This window comes from Canis lupus, chromosome 9 (genome assembly GCF_003254725.2).
Source record: "Canis lupus dingo isolate Sandy chromosome 9, ASM325472v2, whole genome shotgun sequence".
Lineage (NCBI taxonomy): Eukaryota > Metazoa > Chordata > Mammalia > Carnivora > Canidae > Canis > Canis lupus.
This window is the reverse complement of record NC_064251.1, coordinates 42,263,765-42,290,480: the sequence shown is the minus strand read 5'-3', so window position 1 is coordinate 42,290,480 and position 26,716 is coordinate 42,263,765. Positions and strand designations below refer to the sequence as shown.

The window sequence follows — 26,716 nt, the reverse complement described above, 5'->3', positions numbered from 1 at the left end:
TTAAATGTTTTTAAGGCTATTTAATGACATAGAAAATAACATAAGTGAAACATAATATTACATAAAACTACACTGAATGCTCTTCTCAGTGACATCAATGTTAAGTTATAGGATGTAAAATTCAAACAGTTGCTTCCCCTGCTCCCAGAATGCCCTCTGCTCCAAGCCATCCTCCAACTTGCCTCTGAAGGCCTTCTCTGCTGCTCTAATCTACTCCCTACCCACTGCCCTCCTTTTTGTTGTTGGGCCTCCCCACTGTAGACACTTCTCTAAAAATCAGTCCCTGAGACAGAAGACACCTTTATAATGTCTTTATCTTCTTAAAGGTCAACTTTTGCCCCCAGTACCCAGAATTCTCTTCTGTACCATCAATAAGCTCTCTCAGGATGTCCAGCTCTGTTCCTCCAACCCCCACTTCCATCCCAAAAAGCTTCTCTTCTATCCTAATAACGGACACTTAATGAATGAGAAGATCTAATAGTAAAAAAAAGGTAAAAAATAGCAAAAATCCTCATAAAGGAAATAAAGCTTAACTCCAGAGCATAAGGTTATGGGATGTTTTTATTTCCTTCTGCACATTATTCTGCTCCCTCCATTATTTCCTACAACAAATGCACACCATGTAGACTTTTTTAGTAAAAGGAGGACAAAAAAATGGAAATGTACTTTCTCCTCCACTTCCACTGGTCCCTAGGTCCAGATTAGAGATACTCATTCTTGACCAGGGTTAACGAAAGAAACTCAAGTTTATGATTTCCATATATTTTGGAAAACATTTAGGACTACAATAATAAGTCCAGCCTTAACAAGTAGCCTCTGGCCACTAAATACCAATTTTCTTTTCTGGAATTAAAGACTAACACATTAACAAAATTAAAGCACGTCTCAAAATCAGAAAGCCATCTTGTCTGCCACCTCTTAGCAAATTGCAGGTGAACTCACAATACAAAACTGGCCAGAGGGTTTACAATACTATTTCACAAAGTTAGCTGTGTTCTTCCTCTTCTCACAAATGGCCGGCTTGATGCATAGCATGTTTAGCTACAAACATCTCTGCTGACTCTCCCTGTAACATTTTTATGGCTCGCCAATAGATCTGTCCACAGTTCTCAGGTTTACCAAGGGGATGGTTCAATTCTTCTTTGATGTAATCCATCCAAAGATCTTTAAAGGGAAGCATAAAATTGACAAGGCTTTATTACATAAACTACTTAATATTCAGTGTAAGACTTCTATGAAACTTAACTTGTTGCTGTTATTTCCCTAGAGCCCTGTGTGAAACATTACCTCTCTCACCTTTACATTAAGGCATATCAAACTTTTTTTTTTTAAGTAGAAAACTTCATTTTAAATCATGACAGTTTATGTATTTCATAAACGAAAATACTAAATATTTTAGAGGGAGGCTTTTGCTGAGTCTCTTTCAAGGTGAAACTGAGTTTCAATGAGTTCACTATAACTTTGTTACCATGCCTAATAAAACTTGCTTGGGCTATTAAATATGCTATTTTTATTCATTTCACCAGAAGGTCTGCTAAAACCTTGTAAAAGCTAATTTTTTTTTCAATCTAAGTTTAACAACTAGACATTGTTTTTGAGTTCATAAGTAAACATTTTATGACATACCCAGAAAGATGTTTTTACAAGTCCTATAAAAATGAGTACAATGTGGCAACAGCCAATGACAACTTATGTCAATAAGCATCCCACAACCCCTTTGCTATCACTCCCACTCTTTTACTCTGACCTACATTATTAACCTTTCCCTTACAAATATCACAATTTTTTAGTGAACCAAACCAAGCAAATCATCTTCTACTCCAGAGTTAACAGAAGACCCATGAACAATTGAACTTGTGAACTTGAAATTATAAGCCAAATTATGTCTACAAGTATTTATGCACAAAGTAATTAAGGGAGGAGGCAGGGGAAGGATGCACGTTTTATTCTTAAAGACAGCCATGACCTAAAAAAGAGGTAAGCACTGTTCTAACCATACTGATGGGTTATAGACCACACCTGTAAACAGAACTGACTTACCAGAATCTACAGATCCGAACTCTCTCAAAGCCCTCTCATAATATTCTCTTAAGTTCGCCATCTTGCAGGATTCCTAACAAAAATAATCAGACAATCTTGCCTCAAAAGCTTAATTCATAATGTCACAAGTTCCTCTCAACCACATTGTTAAGCAGCTATCACCTATCAGATATCTGAAGGGGAGAAGGTTTGGGGTTTAGGATGAACACAGCCCGGCTCTCAACTTATCCAGAGAAAAGTCAAATGGCAGTAGTCACCAGAGTGAAGGCTATGTCAAACAGTGATAAAAGTATTCTGCTATGGTAACATGGAAAAAAGCCCAATTAATTCTCAGTTGGGGGAACATGGGCAGCTTCACAGGAAAATACATTTGAAAGCCCTGAAGGAAGAGTGGGATTTAAATAAATAAATGGGGAAGGTTTATTCCTTGTGGCTAAGGATTTCTTTCTTTTGTGTCTGGGTTCTGGCACTTTTTATATGAAGGCAAAGCATATGTAAATACTAATTATATAACCTTCTGCAAGTTTAAACTCTCTGACCTTAAAAGTTTTCTCACCCATGAAACAAGGATAATGATATCTCTTAGAGCAACCATAAGGATTCAATTAAAATGCTGACTAATTATGCACCTAGCACAGTAGCGGGTACTAACTTTACAATCAATAAATGTTCATTCTTTACCTCTATTTCCATTTAAATGTATTCTCCTTTGTTTCATTTTCAAAGGAGAATAACAGCTACGATTTAAAAATACATTCGTATAGTCAAATAAACCATTTCCTCATTCAAATTTCTCTTCACTAAGATTGTACTATTTTATAGAAAGTCACTTTAGGGTACATGGGTGGCTCAGTCAGTTAAGTATCTGCTTCTGGCTCAAGTCATGATCCCAGAATCCTGGGATCAAACCCCATCTCCCTGTTCAGTGGGGAGCCTCTTTCTCCCTCTCCCCTTTACTCCTTTCTGCTCATGCTCTAATAAAAAAAAAAAAGTCAATTTAACCCCATATCATACACATGCATGAAAAACAGAATCACACTCTGGGAAGGACTCATAACATGCACAGGACTATGCCAAGTCCTTTCTATGCAGTATCCCCTTCTGGTCTTATAACCTGCACACCCCTAAATAGGTATTATTATGACCTCCCTTATGGAGAAGGATGACAAGGCTGAGAACTGCCCAACATACATACCTATTATGTTATTAATCCGAAGCCTAGTTATTATTATGCTATGTTACCCCTTGTACTATAAGGACGAGAACAGATAAATGACCCACACAATGATTAAAACTATAAAAATAAGAGTTCACAAGTATGTGGGTGGCTCAGTGAGTTAAGCATCTGCCTCTGCCTCAGGTCATGATCCCAAGGTCCTGGGATCGAGTCCCATGTCAGGCTCTCTGCTCAGTGGGAAGTCTGCTTCTCCCTCTCCTGTGTGCTCTCAAACACACTCTCTCTCACCTCTCAAATAAATACTTAAATATATATATATATCGGTGTTTAACCTCACTAGTAATTTTTCAAAATTCAAGTAAAAATAAAACACCAATCAAAACACCAAAATAAAGGAGAAAAAGCAATACTGCAGATTTAGAGAGCATGTAAGGAAATAAATATACTGATATATCTGCTGATTTATCACTATAAAGAAGTACATACACTTCTTTGGGAGGACCATCTTACAATATATAAAGAACCATAAAAAAAAAAACTTTCTCTCTAGTCCCAGAAATTTATCCCAAAAAAAGAATTCCAAAAAAGAAAAAAATACTGTATAAACAAAATGTTTATAGCATTCTTGTTTTCAGTATCAAAAATCTGGAAACAACCTACACCTAATGTACTAGTTAAGAAAACTGCAGGTTTAAGAATAACACAATTGTTAAAGATGATAACCATGGAAAAACACAGGAATGTGTTCACAAATTAATGTTAAGAAAAAAAAAAAAGGGACACCTGGGGGGCTCAGTGATTGAGAGTCTGCCTTAGGCTCAGGGCATCATCCCGGGATCCAGAATCGAGTCCCACATTGGGCTCCCTGCAAGGCTGTGCTTCTCCCTCTGCCTATGTCCCTGTCTCTCTCTCTCTCATTAATAAATAAATAAATCTTAAAAAAAAATTAAGTAAAAAAAGAGAACTTCCACATGGCGCATAAGTCAGTAATAAAACTTGTGCATATACACATAAACAGAAACCTAATAAAAATTAAAATTAATACGGTTGGCTATATTATTGTGATAGGATCAGAAACCACAGACACCTTTGGATTTTTATGTATTATTTTTTATATTACCTTTTTTTTTTTTTTGAGAGGGAGAGAGGGGTGGGGAGGCACAGAAGAAGAGGGAGAAAAAATCTTAAGCAGGCTCCACACCCAGCACGGAAACTCAATTTAATGACCCTGAGATCATGACCTGAGCTGAAATCAAGAGCTGGACGTTTAACAGACTGAGCCACCCAAGTGACCCCTCGTATATTAGTTTTTAAATGGAGACCTCCCAATATTTTTCCTCACTCATAAGTTCAACTAAAAATACCAGAAACTGGGACACCTGGCTGGCTCAGTGGTTGAGCATCTGCCTTTGGCTCAGGGTGTAAAATCTAGGTGGAGGGATTGAGTCCCACATCAGGCTCCCATGGGGAGCCTGCTTCTCCCTCTGCCTATGTCTCTCTACCTTTCTGAGTCTCTCATGAATAAATAAAATCTTAAAAAAAAAAAAAAAACGAAACAGGGATGCCTGGGTGGCACAGTGGTTAAATGCCTACCTTTGGCTCAGGTCATGATCCCAGAGTCCTGGGATCAAGTTCAACATCAGGCTCCTTGCAGGGAGCCCGCTTCTCTCTCTGCCTCTCTGTGTCTATCATGAATTAATAAAATTTAAAATATATATATATATGTGTGTGTGTATATATGTATATATGTGTGTGTGTATATATATATGTATATATATATTTATCAGAAACATGGGGCACCTGTGTAATCTCAGTTAGCTAAGTTTCCAACGTCTTGGTTTGGTTTCAGCTCAGGTCATGATCTCATGGGTCATGAGATCGGGCTCTATGCTTGGAAGGGAGTTTGCTTGGGGATCCTTGCCCTCTGCCCCTCCCCCAACTCATGCACACATGCTCACTCTCTCTCTAAAACAAATTTAAAAAAACAAAAAACAAAAAACGACACACACCAGAAACAGTACTGAGTGCCTACTCTCTCTCTACCTCATAACCCAATTCAAAAGACAAACACAGTGCTTCAGAGACAGGGAAGCAGCACCTTGCCCAGCCTGGCAGGGAGGGTTTTCTATATGAGGTAACATGTAAGTTTTCTATTTTCCAGACGTGGGACTTTCTCTTCTTTGCTTATCATTCCTTAACCATCTCTATGAAAAAATGGTTAGATGAAGGGAACCAGAAATTCATACTATATATGAGACCTTTTTAAATGACAAAATGCTGCCATATATGAGTAACCACTAATTCATTTTCCCAAATAAGAAATGCAGACAGAACACTTACTTGCTCTTTTTCAAACTGGATTATTTTCCTGAAAAAATCAACTGAAAATGGACGGCTTTCCTGTAAACTAAAAAGAAAAAGAAAACTGTTAACTTCCATAGAGAAAGAAAGCCTCTTACATCCCATGAATCTAAATTCCTATGCCAGCACCTCCATAATGCATGGTTTAGTAAAGACCTGGCCACAATGCAATGCAAGGACTGCACTTGACCACCAGTAACTCTCAATGTTTTCAATGTTTGGTGTTTCAATGTTACTCTTCACCTCCACCAAACTTTCCTATCCAGTTTTCTTCCTGTTCTCCTTCTCTTCCTCATTTTTACAGTTTAAAGCTCCCTTTAAAATCTTTAAAAAAAAAATGGGATCCCTGGGTGGCTCAGCGGTTTAGCACCTGCATTCAGCCCGGGGCGTGATCCTGGAGTCCAGGAATCGAGTCCCGCATCAGGCTCCCTGCATGGAGCCTGCTTCTCCCTCTGCCAGTCTCTTTCTCTGTTTATCATGAATAAATAAAATCTTTAAAATAAATAAATAAAAATAAAGCTCCCTCTACGGGGCACCTGGGTGGCTCATTCAGTATCTGCCTTCAACTCAGGTCATGATCCCAGGGTTCCAGGACGAAGCCCTGGATCGGGCTCCCAGCTCATCAGGGAATCTGCTTCTACCTCTGCTCCTCACCCCGCTCATGCTCGCTCTCTCTCAAATAAATAAAATCTTAAAAAAATAAAGTTCCCTCTACTACATCTCAAGATCTTTCTGAAGGAAACCAGTAATTCTACTTCTAAGAATATATTTTAAGGAATTAATTTCTAGTATGGACAAGTAATATTTGCGTAGAAATGTTCACCAAAGCAGTATTACTATGGCCAACTAAATCATGGCACATCCATAGAGCAGTGTACCATACAGCTATTTCTAGTGAATGATGTTCGTGAAGAACTGTTACTGACAGGGAAAAGGCCTGTGCGATATTCATCAACAAAAGCGGTATATAAAATGTGGTAATAGTAAAATCTCAAATATGAGAAAACAAAGTTGTTTTTTTTTTATTTTTTAGAAAACAAAGTTTTTAAATGAAACATTAAATGCTTTTTCCTCCTGTTAATAGGATTACAATGAGTTAATAGTTATCTAGTTATCTCCCCCCCCTTTTTAAATTTTCCACAATGGGTATAAACCATTTTTATTGTTCAAAGAAAGACTTCTTTAAAAAGTCTCTTGGATTACTTCCTCAGGTACTATTTGCCATACATATAACCTGGGTATGAGGGGCTGAGTATGGAGTGGAGAAACAAATAACAGCAATCAAAGTTTGTAAGCACCTTTTAAACACAGCTCTGGCCTTTTTGTAGCCCCCACTTCGGTAAGCCCAATCCAGGTACTTATTCTTTAGAGTGACTGAGTCGGCACCTTTGACAGCTAAGAGAGCTTTCTACAAAAAAAAAAAAAAAAAAAAAGCTGCGTGAGGAAATTTATAAATATCAAAACAAATTTTCCCAGAACCATCCCAGGCTGCCCAAATAACAGTGCTTTAGGAACACATGCTATAAAAATAACTCTAGGGGATCCCTGGGTGGCTCAGCAGTTTAGTGCCTGCCTTTGTCCCAGGACACGATCCTGGAGTCCCGGGATCGAGTCCCACATCGGGTTCCTGGCATGGAGCCTGCTTCTCCCTCTGCCTGTGACTCTGCCTCTCTCTCATTCTCTCTCTCTCTCTCTCTCTATCATAAATAAATAAATCTTAAAAAAAAAATAAAAAAAAAATAAAAATAACTCTAAAAACCTAGCCAATCAGTAAACTTATTTGCTCATTCTCACCCACCACAAGACTCAGAACATGGGGTCTTGACCTTAAAAATGGCTTCAGTGTCTTCTTCTCTTTTGGTACCTTCACTCCACTCTGCCCAAGAAATCCACAATGGTAGACAGTCCTGATCACAGTAAGAAAGGGAAAAAAAAGTTAGAAAATGACCCAAGAAATCCACAATGGCAGACAGACTGGTCACAACGAGAAAGAAGAAAAAGCATAGAACAGCTTAACTCTCTGCTCTGAAAACTAGTCACTATAAAGACAGGCTCCTACTAAGATACTTATTATGTAAAATACAAACTCACTCCCAGTCCGACCTCACTATGACCAAATGCTCAGTGCCCAGAAGGAATGGCATGCCAGTGCAGATCGACTTGTGACCAAGACCCCCAAGTAGCACTCTCCTGTCAGCACCAGGTCCCTTCTATTGGAGTACTGCCTAGTTACTGCCATCAGGTATCTGTGAATTAAGCAATGAAGGGTTCATAGCTGGTCAGATCCCCAGTTATCCAGGTCACGACTCTGCGGTCTAGGACCCAAAACACTACCAAAGCCAGACTCAAGAATCTGATCTTCACTCTTATCCCAGAGGCACACATAAATAGAATAAAATAATTAAAAATTTTTCCCACTTTGAATACTATTTTCCTACTAATATAAAAGGAGGTCTCTGGCTGGCTCAGTCAGTGGAGCATGTGACTCTTAATCTTGGGGTTGTGAGTTTAAGCCATGTTGAGTGTAAAGATTTACTTAAAAATAAAATATTTTTTTAAAAAAAGATTCTGGAAGGCACCTTTGTGGCTCAGTCAGTTAAGTGTCCACCTCTTGATTTTGCTCAGGTCATGAGCTCAGGTTGTGGGACCAAGTCCCCTGTCAGGCCCCGCACTCAGCATGGAGTCTGCTAGAGATTCTTTCCTCCTCTCTCTGCTCTCTAAATACACAAACATCTTTTTAAAAAAAGATTCACTGCAAAGTTTTAGGATTTAGACATACATGTGTGTTTAAAACTCAGACTTAAGAGGGGCTTGGGAGGCTCAGCTGGTTAAGCATCCATCTCTTGATTTCAGCTCAGGTCATGATTTCAGCATCATGAGATCAAGCCCCACACTGGGCTTTGCGCTGAGCAAGGAGTCGGCTTATCCCTCTCCCTCTGCTCCTCCCCGTTTTCTCTAATAAATAAATAAAACCTTAAAAAGAATAAAAAATATAACTCAGGCTTAAGTATAGCTTTGGAAGCAAGTGAGAACAATACTCTTAGTATTTCTCACTTGAGATATCAAAACAGAATTTCATACGATTTAGTCATTTTTCAAATAATAAATTAGAACTAGGCTACTAAATGGAAGTAAATTCTTCCGCTACTGACCCTTGACCCATCAGCACAGATGCACTCTGGGGCCAGCCCTCATCAGACAAGCATACTTCATATGAGCTTTGGCTCAGTCTCAAAGTTTTCCCAAACAGAATGAAATACAAAAGAACCAACTTACAGACCTGGGCTTTCAGATGCACAAAAGCTTCTTCAAAACACATGGCTATGTCAGGGCTCTTGGAGTTAATCAGCACCTGCAGCTTCATCTGCCACATCGTTACAGAGTCTCTAAATGATGCAGTCCCAGCTACTGCCACCTCCAGAGCTTCCTTTAAGAAGTCATGATGCAGCAACAAGTCAATCTAGGTAAGACAAAAGATCACTGGAAAGTTAACTACTGAAAATTAACTACTGAAAGCTAGATCATCTATATTGGAGGGACAAAAAAAGATCTCATTTAAGGCAGTAATTTCCCCCACTTAACCTCTGGCAATGGCTGCCAAATAAGCACAAAGTAAGCAATCTGAAATTCTCTTCCGTTGCTGGCTTTTTTTTTTTTTTTTTTTAAATTTTATTTATTTATGATAGGCACACAGTGAGAGAGAGAGAGGCAGAGACACAGGCAGAGGGAGAAGCAGGCTCCATGCACCGGGAGCCTGACGTGGGATTCGATCCTGGGTCTCCAGGATTGCGCCCTGGGCCAAAGGCAGGCGCTAAACCGCTGCGCCACACAGGGATCCCAGCCGTTGCTGGCTCTTATTTCTAAAGGCTACCAAAAAATAGAGGGCCTAAATGATTTAGATTGAAAGTTAAGTTTTTATTTATTTTTTTTTTAAAGACTTTATTTATTTATTCATAGAGACACACACACACAGAGAGAGAGAGGCAGAGACACAGGCAGAGGGAGAAGCAGGCTCCATGCAGGGAGCCTGACGTGGGACTCGATCCAGGGTCTCTGGACTTGATCCAGGGTCTCCAGGATCACGCCCTGGGCTGCAGGCGGTGCTAAACCACTGCGCCACCGGGGCTGCCCTGAAAGTTAAGTTTTTAATAAAATAGTTTATTATAATAAAACCTAGCCCCCCAAAGAAAATATAAAGAGCAGACAAAACCAATATTTGTGGGTTAATGAAACGTTTATTCATTCAAATGGAGTTGGGTGCACAATAAACTGGTACAACTTCTCTGAAATGTATTTGATGCTATGTAATGGATCATATCATCCAACAAGTAAATAAACAGAAGGAAATCTTATGTGTTCAAAATGCTTACAGCCACACCACTGTAACAAAGGGGGAAAAATAACCTAAAATCAGTTCAATTTTACAAAACTGTGAAAGAGCAAATAAATGGCAATATGTAATCTGCTCATTCAGCAAGTATTTTTATTGCACACTATATATGCTAGATTCAATAATGAGAAAATTGGGTATGTTCTCCACCCAAGAGCCTCTAGTCTAACAACAGACACAACCTGATACCTGCCACGACAGAAAAAGAATCATATGCTATATAAGATTACAGAACAGGAGCACCCAACAGGGTCTATGGCAGTGATGAGACAGGAAACATCATTTATGCTAATGTTTAAGACTAGGCATTAGTTAGAGAAGGCTCTCCCAAACAGCATATGTAAGAGGCTGAACTAAAGATGAGAAAGCCTGGATATAAAAGGAAATCCAAGTTCAATGTGGCTGAAGGGGTAGAATGTATACTGGAGAGGAATAGGTGAGGCCAAGGCCATATTAGGAAGAATGACCAGCTTTATCCAAAGCACAGTGAGAAGCCACAGAATAATCTGATCACCAATTTTAAAAGATCATTCTGTGAAGAATATAATTTGGAAAAATGATGGATGTAGATCAGTTATACGTTATAAGTTTAGAGACAGTATACTGAGCAACTCTCATTAAACGCAAAGGCACCAGAGTGATGAGGTAGTAGGCTTAGGAAGGGCAGCATTAGAGATTGGGGCAGCAGAGGATGTCTGAATAGCCAGAATGGTGAATGACCAAATAGTAATGACAGGCAGAGGACAGGCTGCCAATGTAATATTCAAAGCAAAGTCCACCTAAATTTATAGGGTGTGACTGTCTTGCCAATATTCAATTGCTCAAACCGGAGCAGCTGAACTCATCCACCCCTGGGATTTTTCCCAAATAGTTGCCATAATGGGAAAATGGTACCTCAGCTGTGGTATATAATAAAGCAGACTAGTATACTAGTATACAATGCCTTACCTAGCTACACGTAAAAAGTTTTTTTTTTTTTTAAGATTTTATTTATTTATTCATGATAGACATAGAAAGAGGCAGAGAAATAGGCAGAGGGAGAAGCAGGTTCCATGCAGGGAGCCCGATGTGGGACTCGATCCTGGGTCTCTAGGATCAGGCCTCGGGCTGTAGGTGGTGCTAAACCGCTGAGCCACCAGGGCTGCCCAGTATTTTTTAAATGCTAACAAACATTTTCGTACATGTCAACAACTTTGTGAGCTGTCAAAAACAAGGATCACTAACACTATTTTAAAATCAAGTAAACGGGCAGCCCAGGTGGCTCAGCGGTTTAGCACCACCTTCAGTCCAGGGCGTGATTCTGGAGACTTGGGACTGAGTCCCACATCAGGCTCCCAGCATGGAGCCTGCTTCTCCCTCTGCCTGTGTCTCTACCGATTCATTGATCTCTCTCGGTCTCTCATGAATAAATAAATAAAATCTTTAAAAAAATAATTTAAAAATTTAAAAATAAAAAATAAAATCAAGTTAACAAACTCAGAAAGGTTAAGTGGCTTGCCCAAGTTGCCTAGCTATGAAGTGACAAAACTCAATCTAGACTACATATTCCCTAAGCACATTAACCTGGTCTCCATAATAATCCTTACCCACTCAAGAGTTAGAATGGGTTAACAAGCTTTTTACTAGAATGTTCTGAAACACAGAAACACATCTAACTTGTCTTTGTTACCATACCAATGGTTACTCTGGGCTACGCATATATTCAGGAAAAGCATGTCGAGGAAAAGATGGATGAGTAGACACACAAAATAAACCCAACCTCTGACTCCTTGTTCTGAATGTTTTCCACTGTATGACATTCCTTCCTTTGCTGGTACAGATAACATTTTTGGCATACATCAAATACTGAGAAACAAACATAATGTCTATATATCTTCCCTACCAAACTTCCAAATGGGCTTAGTCATATAACTAGATATTAAAACACTTGACATCAGCACAAACCAACTAGAATTAAGTACATATTTTTGGCAGTGACTGTGTCCTTACCCACTGCTTGTACTGGAATTCTGGTAGAAGTCGGAGCTCATGTGCCTTCCTGAATGCCATCATGGTTCTTTCTAGTCTCTGAAATCAGAAAAATCTGTCGGTTTGTTACAAACATCCAAGTAGGGTATAGGAACAAGTGCAGTTTTGCATATTTCTGAAAACAGAGAAGGAACTTGAGGTGGCTTCACTCATGATCAGACCAGCCAAAAAGCCCACCAAGCACATCCATGATCAGACCAGCCAAAAAGCGCACCAAGCACAGCCAAGTAAGAGAGAGCCTCCTGACCAGGTGGCCCAAATAAGGATGCAGCAGACACAGAGCTTCAGAATGACAGGTCACCCGTAAGGAGAAAGAGCTCAGGTTAAGCATGAAGTCCTTGGAAGCTGTCCTAGGCCCCAAAGGAGCCATGTGTATGCCCTTCTTCCAGAAAACAGTCACTTTCTAGTCAGCCACGATAACCACGTAACTTACTTTCTCTCTGAGGAACTGACTGCTTGTCTTCTTAGTGAACCTTTCCAAGCAGAAGTTGATATAACACTTCCACATGGCCTCTGGAAAAGTCACAGAGATAACACTGATCAGGTCACAAGTCTCCCTGTTTAACAGTCACCTACATCTTTTCTTTGAAGGGAAAATTCTTCTAAAAAAAGAGTTTAAACTAGTCTTTAAAATTAAGAATCTTTCTGATTTCAGAGACTGGAAAGAACCATGACGGCATTCAGGAAGGCACATGAACTCCGACTTTTACCAGAATTCCAGTACAAACAGTGGGTAAGGAACCATTCACTGCCAAAAATATGTACTTAATTCTAGTTGGTTTGGTGAAAAAAACTTTAGTTATTCCGATTATAGCCAAACATCTCAAATACTGGAGGGGAGAACAACTGAGTGACCACTTAACTATAAAAAAGTAAAAACCTCACCCATGTTATAGATACCCTCTATCTTAATAAGCCAATATTACAAAATCCAAAAGTAAATCTGTGTCAAAAGATAATTAAGGAATGACAGACCATCTTCTGAATTACCATTTCCTAAGTATCATCTCTCCCAAATACATGAACATAAATATCACTACTATCAAGGAAGGTCATAAAAAACTTTTTTGGGCAGCCCAGGTGGCTCAGCGGTTTAGCGCCGCCTTTGGCCTAGTGCGTGATCCTGGAGACCCAGGATCAAGTCCCATGCCGGGCTCCCTGCAAGGAGTCTGCTTCTCCCTCTGCCTGTGTCTCTGCCTCTCTCTCTCTCTCTCTCTGTGTCTCTCATAAATAAATGAATAAATCTTAAAAAAAAAAAAAAAAACTCTTTTATCTTTTACCACCAAAGAACAAGTTAGAATGTCAAGCATGGGGCAGCCCGGGTGGCTCAGCAGTTTAGTGCCGCCTTCAGTCCAGTCGTGATCCTGGAGACCCAGGATCAAGTCCCATGTCAGGCTTCCTCCATGAAGCCTGCTTCTCCCTCTCTCTGCCTGTGTCTCTCTGTCTCTCTCTCTCTTTCTCTGTGTTTCTCATGAATAAACAAATAAAATCTAAAAAAAAAGAAAAAAAAGAATGTCAGGCATGCTGTGTATTACTACAGAGAAATTCCTGAAAATTGATTTTGGTAATGGGAACAAAAGCTTCAGTTCATGTTTCTGGATACTACCACCCCTACACCACACCGAGGTTTGGTGAAGGTCACCTGTAGGGAGAGTCTTTACTGCCTCTTCATATACAGCACAGCACCTCTCCTCTTTCCGGCCCAGCTCCACTGCTCTGGCTTGTTTTGTTGCAGGCTGCTCTCCTGCTGGCTGCGACTCTACCTCCAATTCTCGCCGTGCTACATAATCCCAAGTGAGAGGGTCATCTGTGTGCAGAGCCTGAAGGCTGAAAAGTAATTTACTGGCATTAGCCCTATGACACAAGACTAACTCAGAATATCAAACAGAGACCGTTCCCTACATCCTAAAAATGTACCCAGGACACCCTTTTAATAATTCTATTAACATGAGATAATTCCTCGATAGGGTCTCCAGATATCTTCACACTCACTGCACAAATTCTGTCAATCGATTAGAGTTGTGACACATTCATTAGGTTTCAGAATGTTTCAGATATCATTCTCAAATGTTAGTTTTCAAGTTAGCTCTCAAAGTCAAATCAACAGGTATGTGTGACAAAACAAATTCTCTTTGAGCCCTGAAGAACCTTATTATATCCAGGCTCTTGATTTTCTATAACAGAAGCAAAGGAAAAGCACAACCACATCCTCAACCAAAGCCCTGAAAAATCCAAAGAGCAAACTGATCCAAGTTTTATTTTATCTCCTGTGAAAGTAAGGGGTACTACCTAAAAGTGAAGTACCCACAAGGCAGGCTGCAGATAATGCTCAAACCATATGCCCAAAAATTAAAGAATAAAATTACCTGCAGCAATCAATTGTAAACATTCATGAGTACCATTCTCATTTTATGGACAAAAGACATAACAGTAAAGCAGGAATATACATTTTGATATAGCTCTAAGATATGTTATTGAATAAAGGCAAATTATTTCCAAAAGGAAGCCCATAAATGAATCAACTTCTCCAGAAATCAAAACTTTGCTTTCTTCCAAGGATTTAGTGTATTATCTTCTTTCCCCCTTTCTAAACAACCAATCTCAAATTTTTACAAGACCAGAAACAGACATATTCACCTTTCCATGACTTTACTTACTCATCATAAATTTCTCTTTGCAGATCTGTGGCAAAGTCGAATAGCTGTGCAATTGAAAGGAGTGACACATGAAATTCTGCACCTAAAATTTAAAAAGTGGAGGAAGAGGGTAAGACTCTCAAGTATCACTTTACTCTAAAGTATCACTTTCTTCTACAAGAAAGTACTACTGTCTTGATGTGCTGGAATTCTTTTTTTTTTTTTTTTTTAATTGAGAAATAGGACAAAACAAAAACAAATTACCTACTGCACAAGCAAAACCATTATTGATATTCTGGAATATTCATAAGTACTTCCTTTCTTCTAAACTTCTTACTGGCATAAAGAAACGTTCTACATCATCTGTTTCTCTCCAACTCCTCACGTGAATAAAATACTCAGTAAACTTACTGAAATGTTCAACTATATCCTGAGGGGCAATCAACTTTTTCTTAAAGAAACAGGACAACGGACACCTGGTTGCCACAGCAGTTGAGCGCCTACCTTCAGCCCAGGGCATGATCCTAGATTCCTGGGATCGAGTCCCACATCGGGCTCCCTGCATGGAGCCTGCTTCTCTCTCTGCCTGTGTCTCTGCCCCCCTCTCTCTCTCTCATGAATAAATAAATAAAATCTTAAAAAAAAAAAAAAAAAAAAAAGAAACAGGACACTATTTCTACAAAATTTTATGCACATTCTAACAGAACTTCTAATACGAATTTTTTAAATTAGCTAAAAGTCTTTTTTACAAACAGAATGTTTCACTCCTCCATCATATATACATTTTCAAAACACACATACCTTTAATTATGCTAACAGAATTCTTGTAGATGATCCGTGCCAACTCGCCATTAAGAATTTCTTCAGGATAATCAAGATTTCCCTGAAATGTATTAAACATAACTTAATAGTGCCATTAACTAAAAAAAAGCACTAGGATGAAAATTAACAGTCCTAGGCTACCTGTGCCATATGACCTCTGGCAAATCACGTCTCTCACTGGGCCAGTTCCCTCACTTGTAAAATGTGCAGCTTGAACCAGACCACTGATCTTCCAATTGTGTTCTCTCAGGCTCCTAAAGTGATAGCAAGATCACATGGCTTAAGGCCTGACTCTCTACTTAACCTGAACAGGTCAGGTTTTACATGCCTGTTTACCCTTTTGTGTCAACTTTTATTTGAATAAAAAAATTTGCAGCTGGAAACCACAATAACAGATAGCAAAGTTCCTTTTTCAGCTCTAACATTCTAAAACTTCTTTAAAATTATTGTCACAGGGCAGCCCTGGTGGCGCAGCGGTTTAGCGCCGCCTGCAACCCAGGGTGTGATCCTGGTGATCCGGGATCGAGTCCCACGTCGGGCTCCCTGCATGGAGCCTGCTTCTCCCTCTGCCTGTGTCTCTCTGTCTTTCTCTCTCTCTCTCTCTCTGTCTCTCTTGAATAAATAAATAAAAAATCTTAAAAAAAATTATTGTAAGAAAAAATAAAAAAATAAAATTACTGTCACAAAAAAATTGTATAAAATGAAAAAGAAAGAAGGCTAGGAACCACACATTACACAACCCTCCTCAAGCTCCTTCAACTCACTCAACCTCAAGCTCCTTCAACTGTCATTTAATGAAACCATAAAGTATTGAAGAAAATCATTTACCATTCCATCAGCAATAAATAATTTTAAGGACTACTTCAATTAATCCAAATGTCTATTTTTAAAGCACAAAATTCCATTTTTATTACTAAGACCTTTCATTAAATCAACTCTAGACTCATCTTAAAGTTTCAAAATAGAACACTAAATTGGAACAAAAATACATTCCAAAAATTTTCTCTTACTCCTAAGCAGGCTTAAAACACTATAAATTATTAACATGTGACAACACATTCAGATCTTACCACATCCATTTTGGCTTTTTCAAATTCTTGTTTTTCTTTCCTCAGTTTCTCAGCATGCATCAACTCCATCCTAAAGTACTACACAAGGGAAATAATAAACTGAAAATCTTTGAAAATAATTTAATTAGAAATACAGAAGATGCCATTTTTCACACATAAGTATCAGATCTGGGAAATTCTGGGAGTAGTGTTAATGTTTTATTTTGTTATGAAACTAGCTGACAAGGAAGGAGATCTTTGTGGGTAGTAGAACAGCTCTGTATTTTGATTCTGGTAGTGGTAACATAAATCTACACATGTAAAAAAAAATGACATAGGACCATATGCACATGTTATATTGATATCAATTTCCCGATTTTCATATATTATAATTTTATAAAATGTAACCATCAGGAGAAATTGACTAGTGGTATGCAGGACTTCACTATACTATCTTAGTAATTTCCTGTGAATCTGTAATTATTTCAAAGTAAAAAGCAATGGCAAATATATACTATGAAGTTTTGTGAAGAAAAACTAATGCATAACATGTAAACTTGGACTTCACAGAATTTTTAATACTTTGAATTTACGTTACAAGACATATGAAAATCACAAGTTCTTAAAGTGTTTATGTCCTGGGGCACCTGGGTGGCTCAGTCGGTCGGACATCTGACTCTTGGTTTCAGCTTACATCACGGAAAGAAACTTTGCTCAGGTCATGATCTCAGGGTCAAGAGATCAAGGCCCAATTCTGGCTCTGCACTTAGCACAGAGCCTGCCTGAGATTCTCTCCCTCTCCCCCTCCTCCCTCTCACATGCATGCACACATGCTCTCTCTAAAATAAATCTTTTCTTTTTAAAGATTTTATTTATTTGACAGAGAGAGAGGGAGAGAGCAAGAGCAGGGGGGAACAATAGGCAGAGGGAGAAGGAGAACAAGCCTCCCCACTGAGCAGGAAGCCTGATATGGGGCTCAATCCCAAGACCCTGAGATCATGACCCAAGTTAAAGGCAGACTCTTAACTAACTGAGCCACCCAGGCACCCTTAAAGTAAATAAAATCTTAAAAAAAAAAAAAAAAATTCTCTCTCTCTCTCCCTCTGCCCCTCCCCTGACTCTTTTTATTTATTTATTTTTTTAGATTTCATTCATGTATTCATGACAGACACACAAAAACAGGCAGAGACACAGACAGGGGGAAAAGCAGGCTACCTGTGGGGAGCCTAATGTGGGACTCGATCCCAGGACCCCAGGATCCCATGACCCGAGCCAAAGGCAGACACTTAACCACTGAGCCATCCAGGCGCCCCCTGACTCCCTCTCTTAAAAAAACAAAATGCAGTACAAGACCAAAAGTCATTGCAGTTAGACAGTTAGAAAACTTACGAGCATAAAGACTTTATCTTTTTCCTCGTATCAGATGAGGCTTAATTTTCAATTTATGACAAAACAGTAGTTTCTCTCTTATCCTAATACCTCAGAAAAGGGTAGCTTCTCATAATATAGCATTTCTAGCACTTGTTTTTTTCTTAATTGAAAGTCTGGTCATCACTGTTCTAGGGCCTCACTCCAAAAAAGATTAAGTCCAGCAAGAGGAAAAGGAATTATCTATCTCAAAAAAAAAAAAAAAAAGACAATAAAAATGAGAAGCAGACAAAAAAAAAAAAAAAGAGAAGCCAAAAGAAGCAGAAAGAAAAAGAGAGAGAAAGGGAGGAAGGAAGGGAGGGAGGAAGGAAGGAAAGAAGAAAGAAGATGGGTAGGAGCAAGAAGAAAAAGGACAAAAGTATAAAGATGGCTGGCCCCACAACTGGAAAAGGTAGGTCCTGTTCCCCATCCCTCCCAATCATAATGGGCAGGTCAGAGTTCCATCTCTCACCAAGAAAATGGAAGATGCACATGGTCAACACCTATACTGGCCAAGAAATATCTTCATTACCTTCTATCTACAGCAGCAATCCCTACTTATCCCTAGCCCCCATAAATCAGTATTTTTTAACTTAATAAAGAATGTATGTCCAGGGGCACCTGGTTGGCTCAGTCCGTTGGGTGTCTGCCTTCAGCTCAGTCATGATCCCAGAGTCCTGGGATGAAGCCCCACATTGGACTCCCTGCTCAGTGAGGAGTCTGCTTCTCCCTCTTACCTCTCTCTGCCTGCTACTCCCCCTGCTTGTGTGTGCACACACTCACACTCTGCCAGGGAAATAAATAAAAATTTTTAAAAAAGAAAAAGAATGTATGTCCATGAAAGACCGAAACTGAGACATCACCCTCTCATCTTATAGATACACAACTCACTTCTTGATAAAGTTTCGGGCACTCTGGATGGAATCGCAGAGCTCGAAGAAATAGCTGTCTTGCACTTTCTGAAGACAAGCGATCTTCCATTTCCCATTTGGCTGCCATAATCCACAAAGCTATAAATGAAAAATATCAGACTTCATTTCAGTAACTCAACCGAGTCGGACCAAAAAGATCAATGTTTCAATTTTAATACTCAAAGAATTTTTTTTAATCTTACAAAAAAGGGGGGGATGTAGAGAGGAAGTTTCTAATGGTTATCTGTTAAGCGTTATTGCTTTATTTAGAGTATTCTGAAGCAAAGACATAAATGGTAACATCTGTGGGTACTTATGTGCCTCATCCAATCTGAGGTCAACGTCATTATATGTCGTACAAATTTTAAAAGTGTTAAAATGCTGGAAAAAAATTACTCATTTTAGAATCGATGAAATAAAAATATTTCGTTCTTTTGTTTTAAATAACTCATGATTTTTTCTGAATGGCTCAATTTTAAAAATGTAAAGATAAATTTTTTTTACCACACCTGTTGGGAATAAAGGCTTTAGAAACAAAATTTTTGTCTTTCTATATAGGAAATCAACCCCACTAAATAAACTTAATAAAAGTCAGCTATGTCACCAGACAAGATTGCTTTTGGTAAAAATAACTCATGGTTGGTAACCACATCTGGATTAGAAGGATTGTGAATGGGAGAGAGCCATTGCTCTGGACTTTTTCAGCATTTGACTCAACCTGAGCACAGTCAACAGAGCATGCAACTCTTGATCTCTAGGTCATGAGTTCAAGCCCCACGCTGCACATAGAGCTTACTTTATTTTTTTCTTTTAAGTAGGTTCCACACCCAATATGGAACTCAATGCAAGGCTCAAACTCATGACCCTGAGATCAAGACCTGAACTGGAGAGAAAAAAAAAAAAAAAAAAGACCTGAACTGGGAAGAAGCAAAAACTTAACTGAGCCATTCAGGCACCCTGGGTATATAGGGCTTCCTTTAAAAAAAAAAAAAACATAACATAACATAACATAACATAACATAAAAAATAAAATAAAATAAAATAAAATAAATAAAATAAAAGATACTTTCAAAAAACTATAAATAAAATACTTTTATAAACAAAAAGAAACTTAGTCCTTCTTACCCACAAATACAGTACCTGATGTATTAAGTGGTATACAATATGTACAGATGAACTAAGAGGCAGCTATTCGGAAACCCAAAGTGCTAAGGCCAAGTACCCATGCTGAGTTCTCATAATTTCTTTTAGGGCAGCCCCAGTGGCTTAGCGGTTTAGCGCCACTTTCAGCCCGGGGCATGATCCTGGAGACTCAGGATGGAGTCCCACGTCAGGCTCCCTACATGGAGCCTGCTTCTCCCTCTGCCTGTGTCTCTACCTCACTCTCCTTCTGTATCTCTCATGAATAAATAAATAAAAATTTAAATAATAATAATTTATTTTAGGTTTATTAAGCAAAATAAATTCCAAAATAGCTTGAGTCTACATAAAAAGTAGAAGAAAAAAATGACAAGGATCTCATCATACCTGGTTTGTTTGAATGAATAGCCAACATGGCAGAAAATACCTTGCTAAGTTGAGGTTTGGTAGCCTGTAAAAGAGAAAAAGTAATTCTACTTCCTATTCGGTGAAATCATTGTTACGAATCTCTAAGTAATCTGGTACTGTTTCTTACCAATTTAAAATCCAATGGGGCAAAAACCTGCCATTGCAAGGACATATAAAAAATAGATACATCCATAGTTTTCTTCTACCTAAACCACTACATGTACATTCTAAATATCTAAAAATTTTCAATTTTACTAAACAAATACATAAAGATCATTTTCTGGCTTAGAAGCCATTTATATAGTCATTCAAATAAACACAAATGTTACACTTAAGTTCAACTTTCTTTAGGTTCTTTTCCATTTGCTAATCCCACACCTTTGGAGAAAACATGGAGTTCAGTAACCCAAGTATGGGGCTTAAAAGGCAAAAATAACTGAAAGACGGAATAAGAAAGCAAGAGACAGCCGCCCAATACTCACCCATTTCTTACAAAAGACTACATAGGATAGCCAAAGTTGAACATCATCCTGCAAGAAAAGCAATGTAATAAGTTGTGTAAGCTGCCTGAATTTTAACTTTTTATATAATACAACTTTGCACTAATTTTAGAAACGGAAGATTTCAGAAAGACCAATGTGGTAACACATTGCTCAGACTACTAGGCTCTTCCTCACTGAGGCCTTAGATCTCTTAAATGTGGTAACTCCATCTGGCCACCACTCCCTACCGACCATGCTCCAAGATAAAATTTGTTGTCTACCCAATGTGTTCAATGCAGTTCTTAAATGGTCTCAATCAGGGGTAGCAACCCAAAATTTGTCATTCCCAAGATCCAGAGTACTCCCCATTTACTATATCCCAGTCCCAGAGCCCAACATGAAGAATATCAAGTAAGTGAGGTGCTGTACCTAATCTAACTATTCAGTTTCCACTTCTAAGTCTTTGGTATACTTCACTCAGAGATTTATCCAAACATATCCCAAATTTCTAATCCTTAATTATGTATCAAACTGAGCATTTTCAGTACTATCCTCAAAGAAGAACTATAAGGTAATGAGATCAATTTTATTAATGCTTTGATCAGTGGTTTCAAATATTGATATCATAATTAGGTTAAATTTTGACACATCCAAGAATAAACAATACATCTGAATATTGATATCATAGTATATACAATACATATTTTCACCTTTCTTATAATTAAAGATGTTCTGATCACTTACTTTCCATTTTGCTGAAGCTCGTCGGAAGACACCTTGTACCCGGTGTACAATAGAATTCTCAATCTCATCCTTCTTAAATGAATACCCAATGCGCTAAAAAGGGACATAAAAAAGGCTCAATTTAATCACATTTATCCACAGCAACATTCCTACTTGAGTGTAAATACTATTGGTAAGGAAAACAAATATTCACAAATATCTCAAATATCCATTATGAGCACATCAACACACAATTTATCAATGCCAACTGCTTCTCAAACCCAAGTTCTAATTAAAGAGCCACACTATTTAGTTCTAAATTCTTCCAACTTCCAGAATATCTACTTACAGTTCTTCTTCTCTGAATCAACTCCAAAAGATTAATTTCATACTATGGAAGAAAAACATACAAAAAAAAAAAAAGAAAACAATAAAATTTATAACCTTTTAAATACAGGAAATATATTTAGTTAAAATCATAAAGCAATTAAGAATCAAGAATATCAAACAAGAGATGCTTGGCTGCCTCAGTGGTTGAGTGTCTGCTTTTGGCTCAGGTCATGATCCCGTGTCCAGTAATCAAGTCCCACATCAGGTTCCCTGCGAGGAGGAGCCTGCTTCTCTCTGCCTGTGTCTCTGCATCTCTCTGTCTCTTATGAATGGATAAATAAATCTTAAAAACAAAAAAATTCTCTCTCCCTCTCCCCCATATTCCACCTTCTGCTAGTGCTCTCCCTCTCTAAAAATAAGTAAATAAATAAAACAAGATTGGTGCAGCTAGCTGGCTCAGTTGGTAGAGCACGCAATTCTTGATCTCCAGATCATAAGTTTAAGTCCCACTTTGGGCAAAGAGAAGGAAAGAAGGAAAGAAGGAAGGAAGGAAGGAAGGAAGGAAGGAAGGAAGGAAGGAGAAAAAAGGAAAAGAAAAAAGAAAAAAAAGGATATAAAGCAAGATAATTTGCTATCACCCATAATTTGTAGTAAATGTCTTAGCAGTCACTGAAAACTCACCCTACATCTGTATAACTCACAAATCCATACATTAGCAAGGTTATAAACATCTTAGATACAAAGAAAGCATGTTACCAAAATCGTAACACTTAGAAGATTTGGGGTGCCAGGCTGGTTCAGTCAAAGAGCACAAGACTCTTGATCTTGAAGTCATGAGTTCCAGCCCCAGGCTGGGTGTACGGATTATTTAAATAAATAAACTTAAACAAAAGAAAAGGAGAGGGGCATCTAGGTAGCACAGCCGGCTAAGCATCGCCTCTTGGTTTCAGCTCAGGTCACGATACCAGGGTTGTGGGATCAAGCCCCATGTCAGCCTCTGCAGTGGGCTTGGGACTCCCTACCTCTCCTTCTGCCCCTCCACACCACCCCCATGCTCTCTCAATCTCTTTCAAATAACTAAATCTTTAAAAATAAAGAAAGTCAGTCCTTAAAATGTAGTCTCAGGGTCCCTGGCTAGCTCAGTCAGTTAAGCGTCCAACTCTTGATTTCAGCTTAGGTCATGATCTGAGAGTCATGAGATTGAACCCCATTTTGGATGGGCAGTCTGGGTGGCTCAGCAGTTTTGTGCCACCTTCAGCCCAGGACGTGATCCTGGAGACCCGGATGGAGTCCCACGTCAGGCTCCCTGCATGGAGCCTGCTTCTCCCTCTGCCTGTGTCTCTGCCTCTCTCTCTCTCTCTCTCTGTCTGTCTCTCTGTGTCTCTCATGAATAAATAAATAAAATCTTTAAAATAAATAAATAATAAATAAACCCCATGTTGGGCTCCACATTCAGTGGGGAGTGCTCTGATTGTGCTCTCTCTCAAATAAACAAATAAATCTTTAAAAAAAAAAAAAGTAGTCTCAAGCCTAACACAAAGCTCCAGACATGGTCTGTTAAGTGCAAGACACTATTTTTCAAACTAACGTCTGCTCAATGCCTACTGTTTGCAATGTCCTCAGCTACCTTGTCCAACACGCTTTAGTATAGTCAATTATTTTTTCCTTTTTCCTTTTTAAAATGTATTACTGAAGTACAGTTGACATACAGATTATATTTTATGATGTAATATGCTCTTGGCTAAGTTTGAGTTAGTGATCTTCTATGAGCTCTCAAATCTTCCAAATACAAGATTAGATTTGTAGCCAGGTCTCACTTGTTCACCTATTGTGTTTTTAAATCTAAGGTCAGAACAGACCTTCAGTCTTATAACATTCCATCTTAATATCAGGTTCTGAAGCTAGATTTTGTTATCCAACATATTAGCTATTCTTCCATTTGAAAATTGGTCCAGCATGTATACTTCATATTCACTCAAATCATCCATCCACTTATAGTACTGAAGAATTCGCAGCATACCGCTTTCCAAGACAGCAGACTTATAGACATAAATATTAACTTTCCAATCACCTATTGTCATCAAACCCATTTTCCTTTTTCCCCCACAACAAAGAGGCTGTCAATTATCTTGCTGAAATGCCGATACACAATTTCTATGGCAGTACCTGATTTACTAACACTATAGAAGAAAAAAAAATTTCAGTTTGCCAAGTACTGAAGCCTTAGTGGAACAATGTTATTCCTAAATCACCTCTATTCCTGTTCAAAAATTACCATTTAATCATCAATTCTAGAATTTTGTAGAAAACTGAATCAAGCTCACCATTCTAGAACTGATTTAAAATTTGTGAAGGGGGCAGCCCCGGTGGCCCCACGTTTTAGCGCCACCTTCAGCCCAGGGCATGATCCTGGAGACCCAGGATCAAGTCCCATGTCAGGCTCCCTGCATGGAGCCTGCTTCTCCCTCTGCCTGTGTCTCTCCCTCTTTCTCTGTCACTCATGAATAAATAAATAAAATATTTTTAAAAAATGAAATAAAATAAAATAAAAATAAAATTCGTGAAGGGATTAGGGGCGCCTGGGTGGCTCAGTTGGTTAAGCATCTATCTGCCTTCGGCTCAGGTCATGGTCCCAGAGTCCTGGGATCAAGCCCCACGTTGGGATCCCTGCTTGGTGGGGAGCCTACTTCTCCCTCTCCCCCGGCCTCTCCCCATTGCTTTCCCCCCCCTGTCTCAAATCAATAAAATCTTTAAAAAATAAAACTTATGAAGGGATTAAAAAGGAACTTATTTGCTTACTTGAACATAATTGATAAAGTCTTCCTTAAAAAGAGCTCTTCGCTGTATTCTGTATTCCAGATCCGAAGCCTTCTTGATGATAGCCCTGAGGAGAAAGCCATTTAACATGGCTTGAAAAAGAGTACTTGAAAAGAGCATAAGTTAAATAACTTTGGGGTTTTTGGGCAGCCCGGGTGGCTCAGCGGTTTAGCGCCGCCTTCAGCCCAGGGCCTGATCCTGGAGACCCAGGATCGAGTCCCACGTCTGGCTCCCTGCGTGGAGCCTGCTTCTCCCTCTGCCTGTGTCTCTGCCTCTCTTCTCTCTCTGTGTGTGTCTCTCCTGAATGAATACATAAAATCTTAAAAATAAAATAAAATAAAATAAAATAAATTAAAAAAAAATAACTTTGGGGTTTTTTAAGTTTATTTTTAATATATTTAAAACACATTTTCCAAAACCTGAAATTCTCAAATAATTATCCTTCGTAAACAAGTATTGTCTTACGTGATTACTTCTGTGTGCTTAGGGGCATCAGGATGTATTTTAAAACTTTTATGAAAATCATCTTAATCGATTGCCAGGACCACTGACATTCCCACCAATAAAGTAAATAATGCTAAGTACATTATTTATACATGATACTAATATTTATTTTCCCCCAAATTCAGATCACTTAAGTTTTAATAATAACCAAGTATCTTTCCTAAAATCCTCTTACTTCTGAGTTTTCAACATGTGGTCTAAAAAACCTAGATTGTCTGTACTGTTTCTACCTAGGAAGGTTCATTAATACTACAAAGAACTCACAGGAAAGGATTCACTGTATTTAGCTAGAGAGAACATGTGTATATTAGGAGAATTTAATGCAAGATGTGCAAAGCCAATAATGGTCTCTAGTTAACAGTAGTAACATGTATTGAATACTCATTAAGAGTCCACATTGCTATGTTCCGTTTCACTAACAAATGTTTAAGGCTCCCACAGCCACATTACTACATTCACAGCCATTGTAAAATGCAGAAACAATCACAGAAAACCGTTAAAGAAATATTAAATTTAATTCTAACAAATTACTGAATGCCAACTACATGCCAGACATTGTTGGCCAAGCCCTGGCGTAGAACACGAGATTAAACGGTCCCCATCTCCAAGTCTTATTAGAAAGATTTATCTATGGGGCGCCCGAGCGGCTCGGTGGTTAGGTCCCCTTGGCTCAGGTCGTGATCGCGGAGTCTGGGATGGGTTCTCCCGGCGGGCTGCCCTCAGGGAGCCTGCTTTTCCTTCTGCCTAGGTCTCTGCCTCTCTCTGTGTGTCAATAAATAAATAAAATCTAAAAAACAAATTTTTTTAAAGACTGATTCATCTACTCATCCTGGGCTCCGCACAGCACTCTATAGCTTTAGGGCAGGCAGTACACTCTAGTACAACTTACAGTATGCCGCACTGTACGCAAAACGTTTGTCTCCCCCAACACACACAAGGCAGGTAGGTCCTGATGGGTAGGTAGGTATCCTGGTTTTACCACCTTTAGAGCCCCAAGCACGGGCTCCATGAAGAGCCACGGACGTTTGGTGGGTGAATGGATAGACCACCTTTCAACAGGCGAGAAGTTCTGGGCATCAACAAAATCTGAAAATGGGCTCCTGCCAGATCAGGAAAAATAAGCCCAAGTAAAGGCCCCCGCATCCCTGCCCCCCCCGCCACAGACTCCTTCCTCTCCCCCCTCAGCCGCCCCAGCCCCGCCACTTCCCCAGCTCTCTCTCACTTAATCTCCGCATGACTGAACAGTCCAATGCGCTCCAGCTGTTCCAATTCGGGGAGTCGATCTTCTATGCGTTCCTGAATTATCTCAGCCATGAGGTCCAACCCCGCAACCCACCGAGAGCCTCTCAGCTGCCACCACGCGCAGAAAGCGCCCACTTTCGACTCCGAGACCCAGCCCTAGCGCTCGCGCGTGCCGACGTAACGTGCGCCCTAGGTCCCGCCTTTTCCGCTTCCGCCGCCTCCGCTGTCGGACAGAGCCCTATAGCCCTT

General features: G+C 39.2%; 1 protein-coding gene across 1 annotated transcript; it reads right to left on the bottom strand.

Annotated features, from left to right (window-relative positions):
- Positions 1 to 543: 543 nt before the first annotated feature.
- On the bottom strand, positions 544 to 26,716 carry UTP6 (UTP6 small subunit processome component). Its single transcript, XM_025476478.3, has 19 exons — positions 26,448 to 26,716; positions 24,704 to 24,788; positions 21,924 to 21,965; positions 21,596 to 21,688; positions 20,852 to 20,899; positions 20,349 to 20,412; positions 18,802 to 18,920; positions 16,525 to 16,602; positions 15,434 to 15,515; positions 14,654 to 14,735; positions 13,639 to 13,823; positions 12,430 to 12,509; positions 11,958 to 12,035; positions 8,859 to 9,038; positions 7,405 to 7,485; positions 6,877 to 6,986; positions 5,558 to 5,624; positions 2,041 to 2,113; positions 544 to 1,164 (listed from the first exon to the last, which is right to left on the bottom strand). Exons 1-19 carry the CDS (start codon positions 26,537 to 26,539, stop codon positions 1,007 to 1,009), a joined length of 1,797 nt encoding a protein of 598 aa, XP_025332263.1. The 5' UTR covers positions 26,540 to 26,716; the 3' UTR covers positions 544 to 1,006.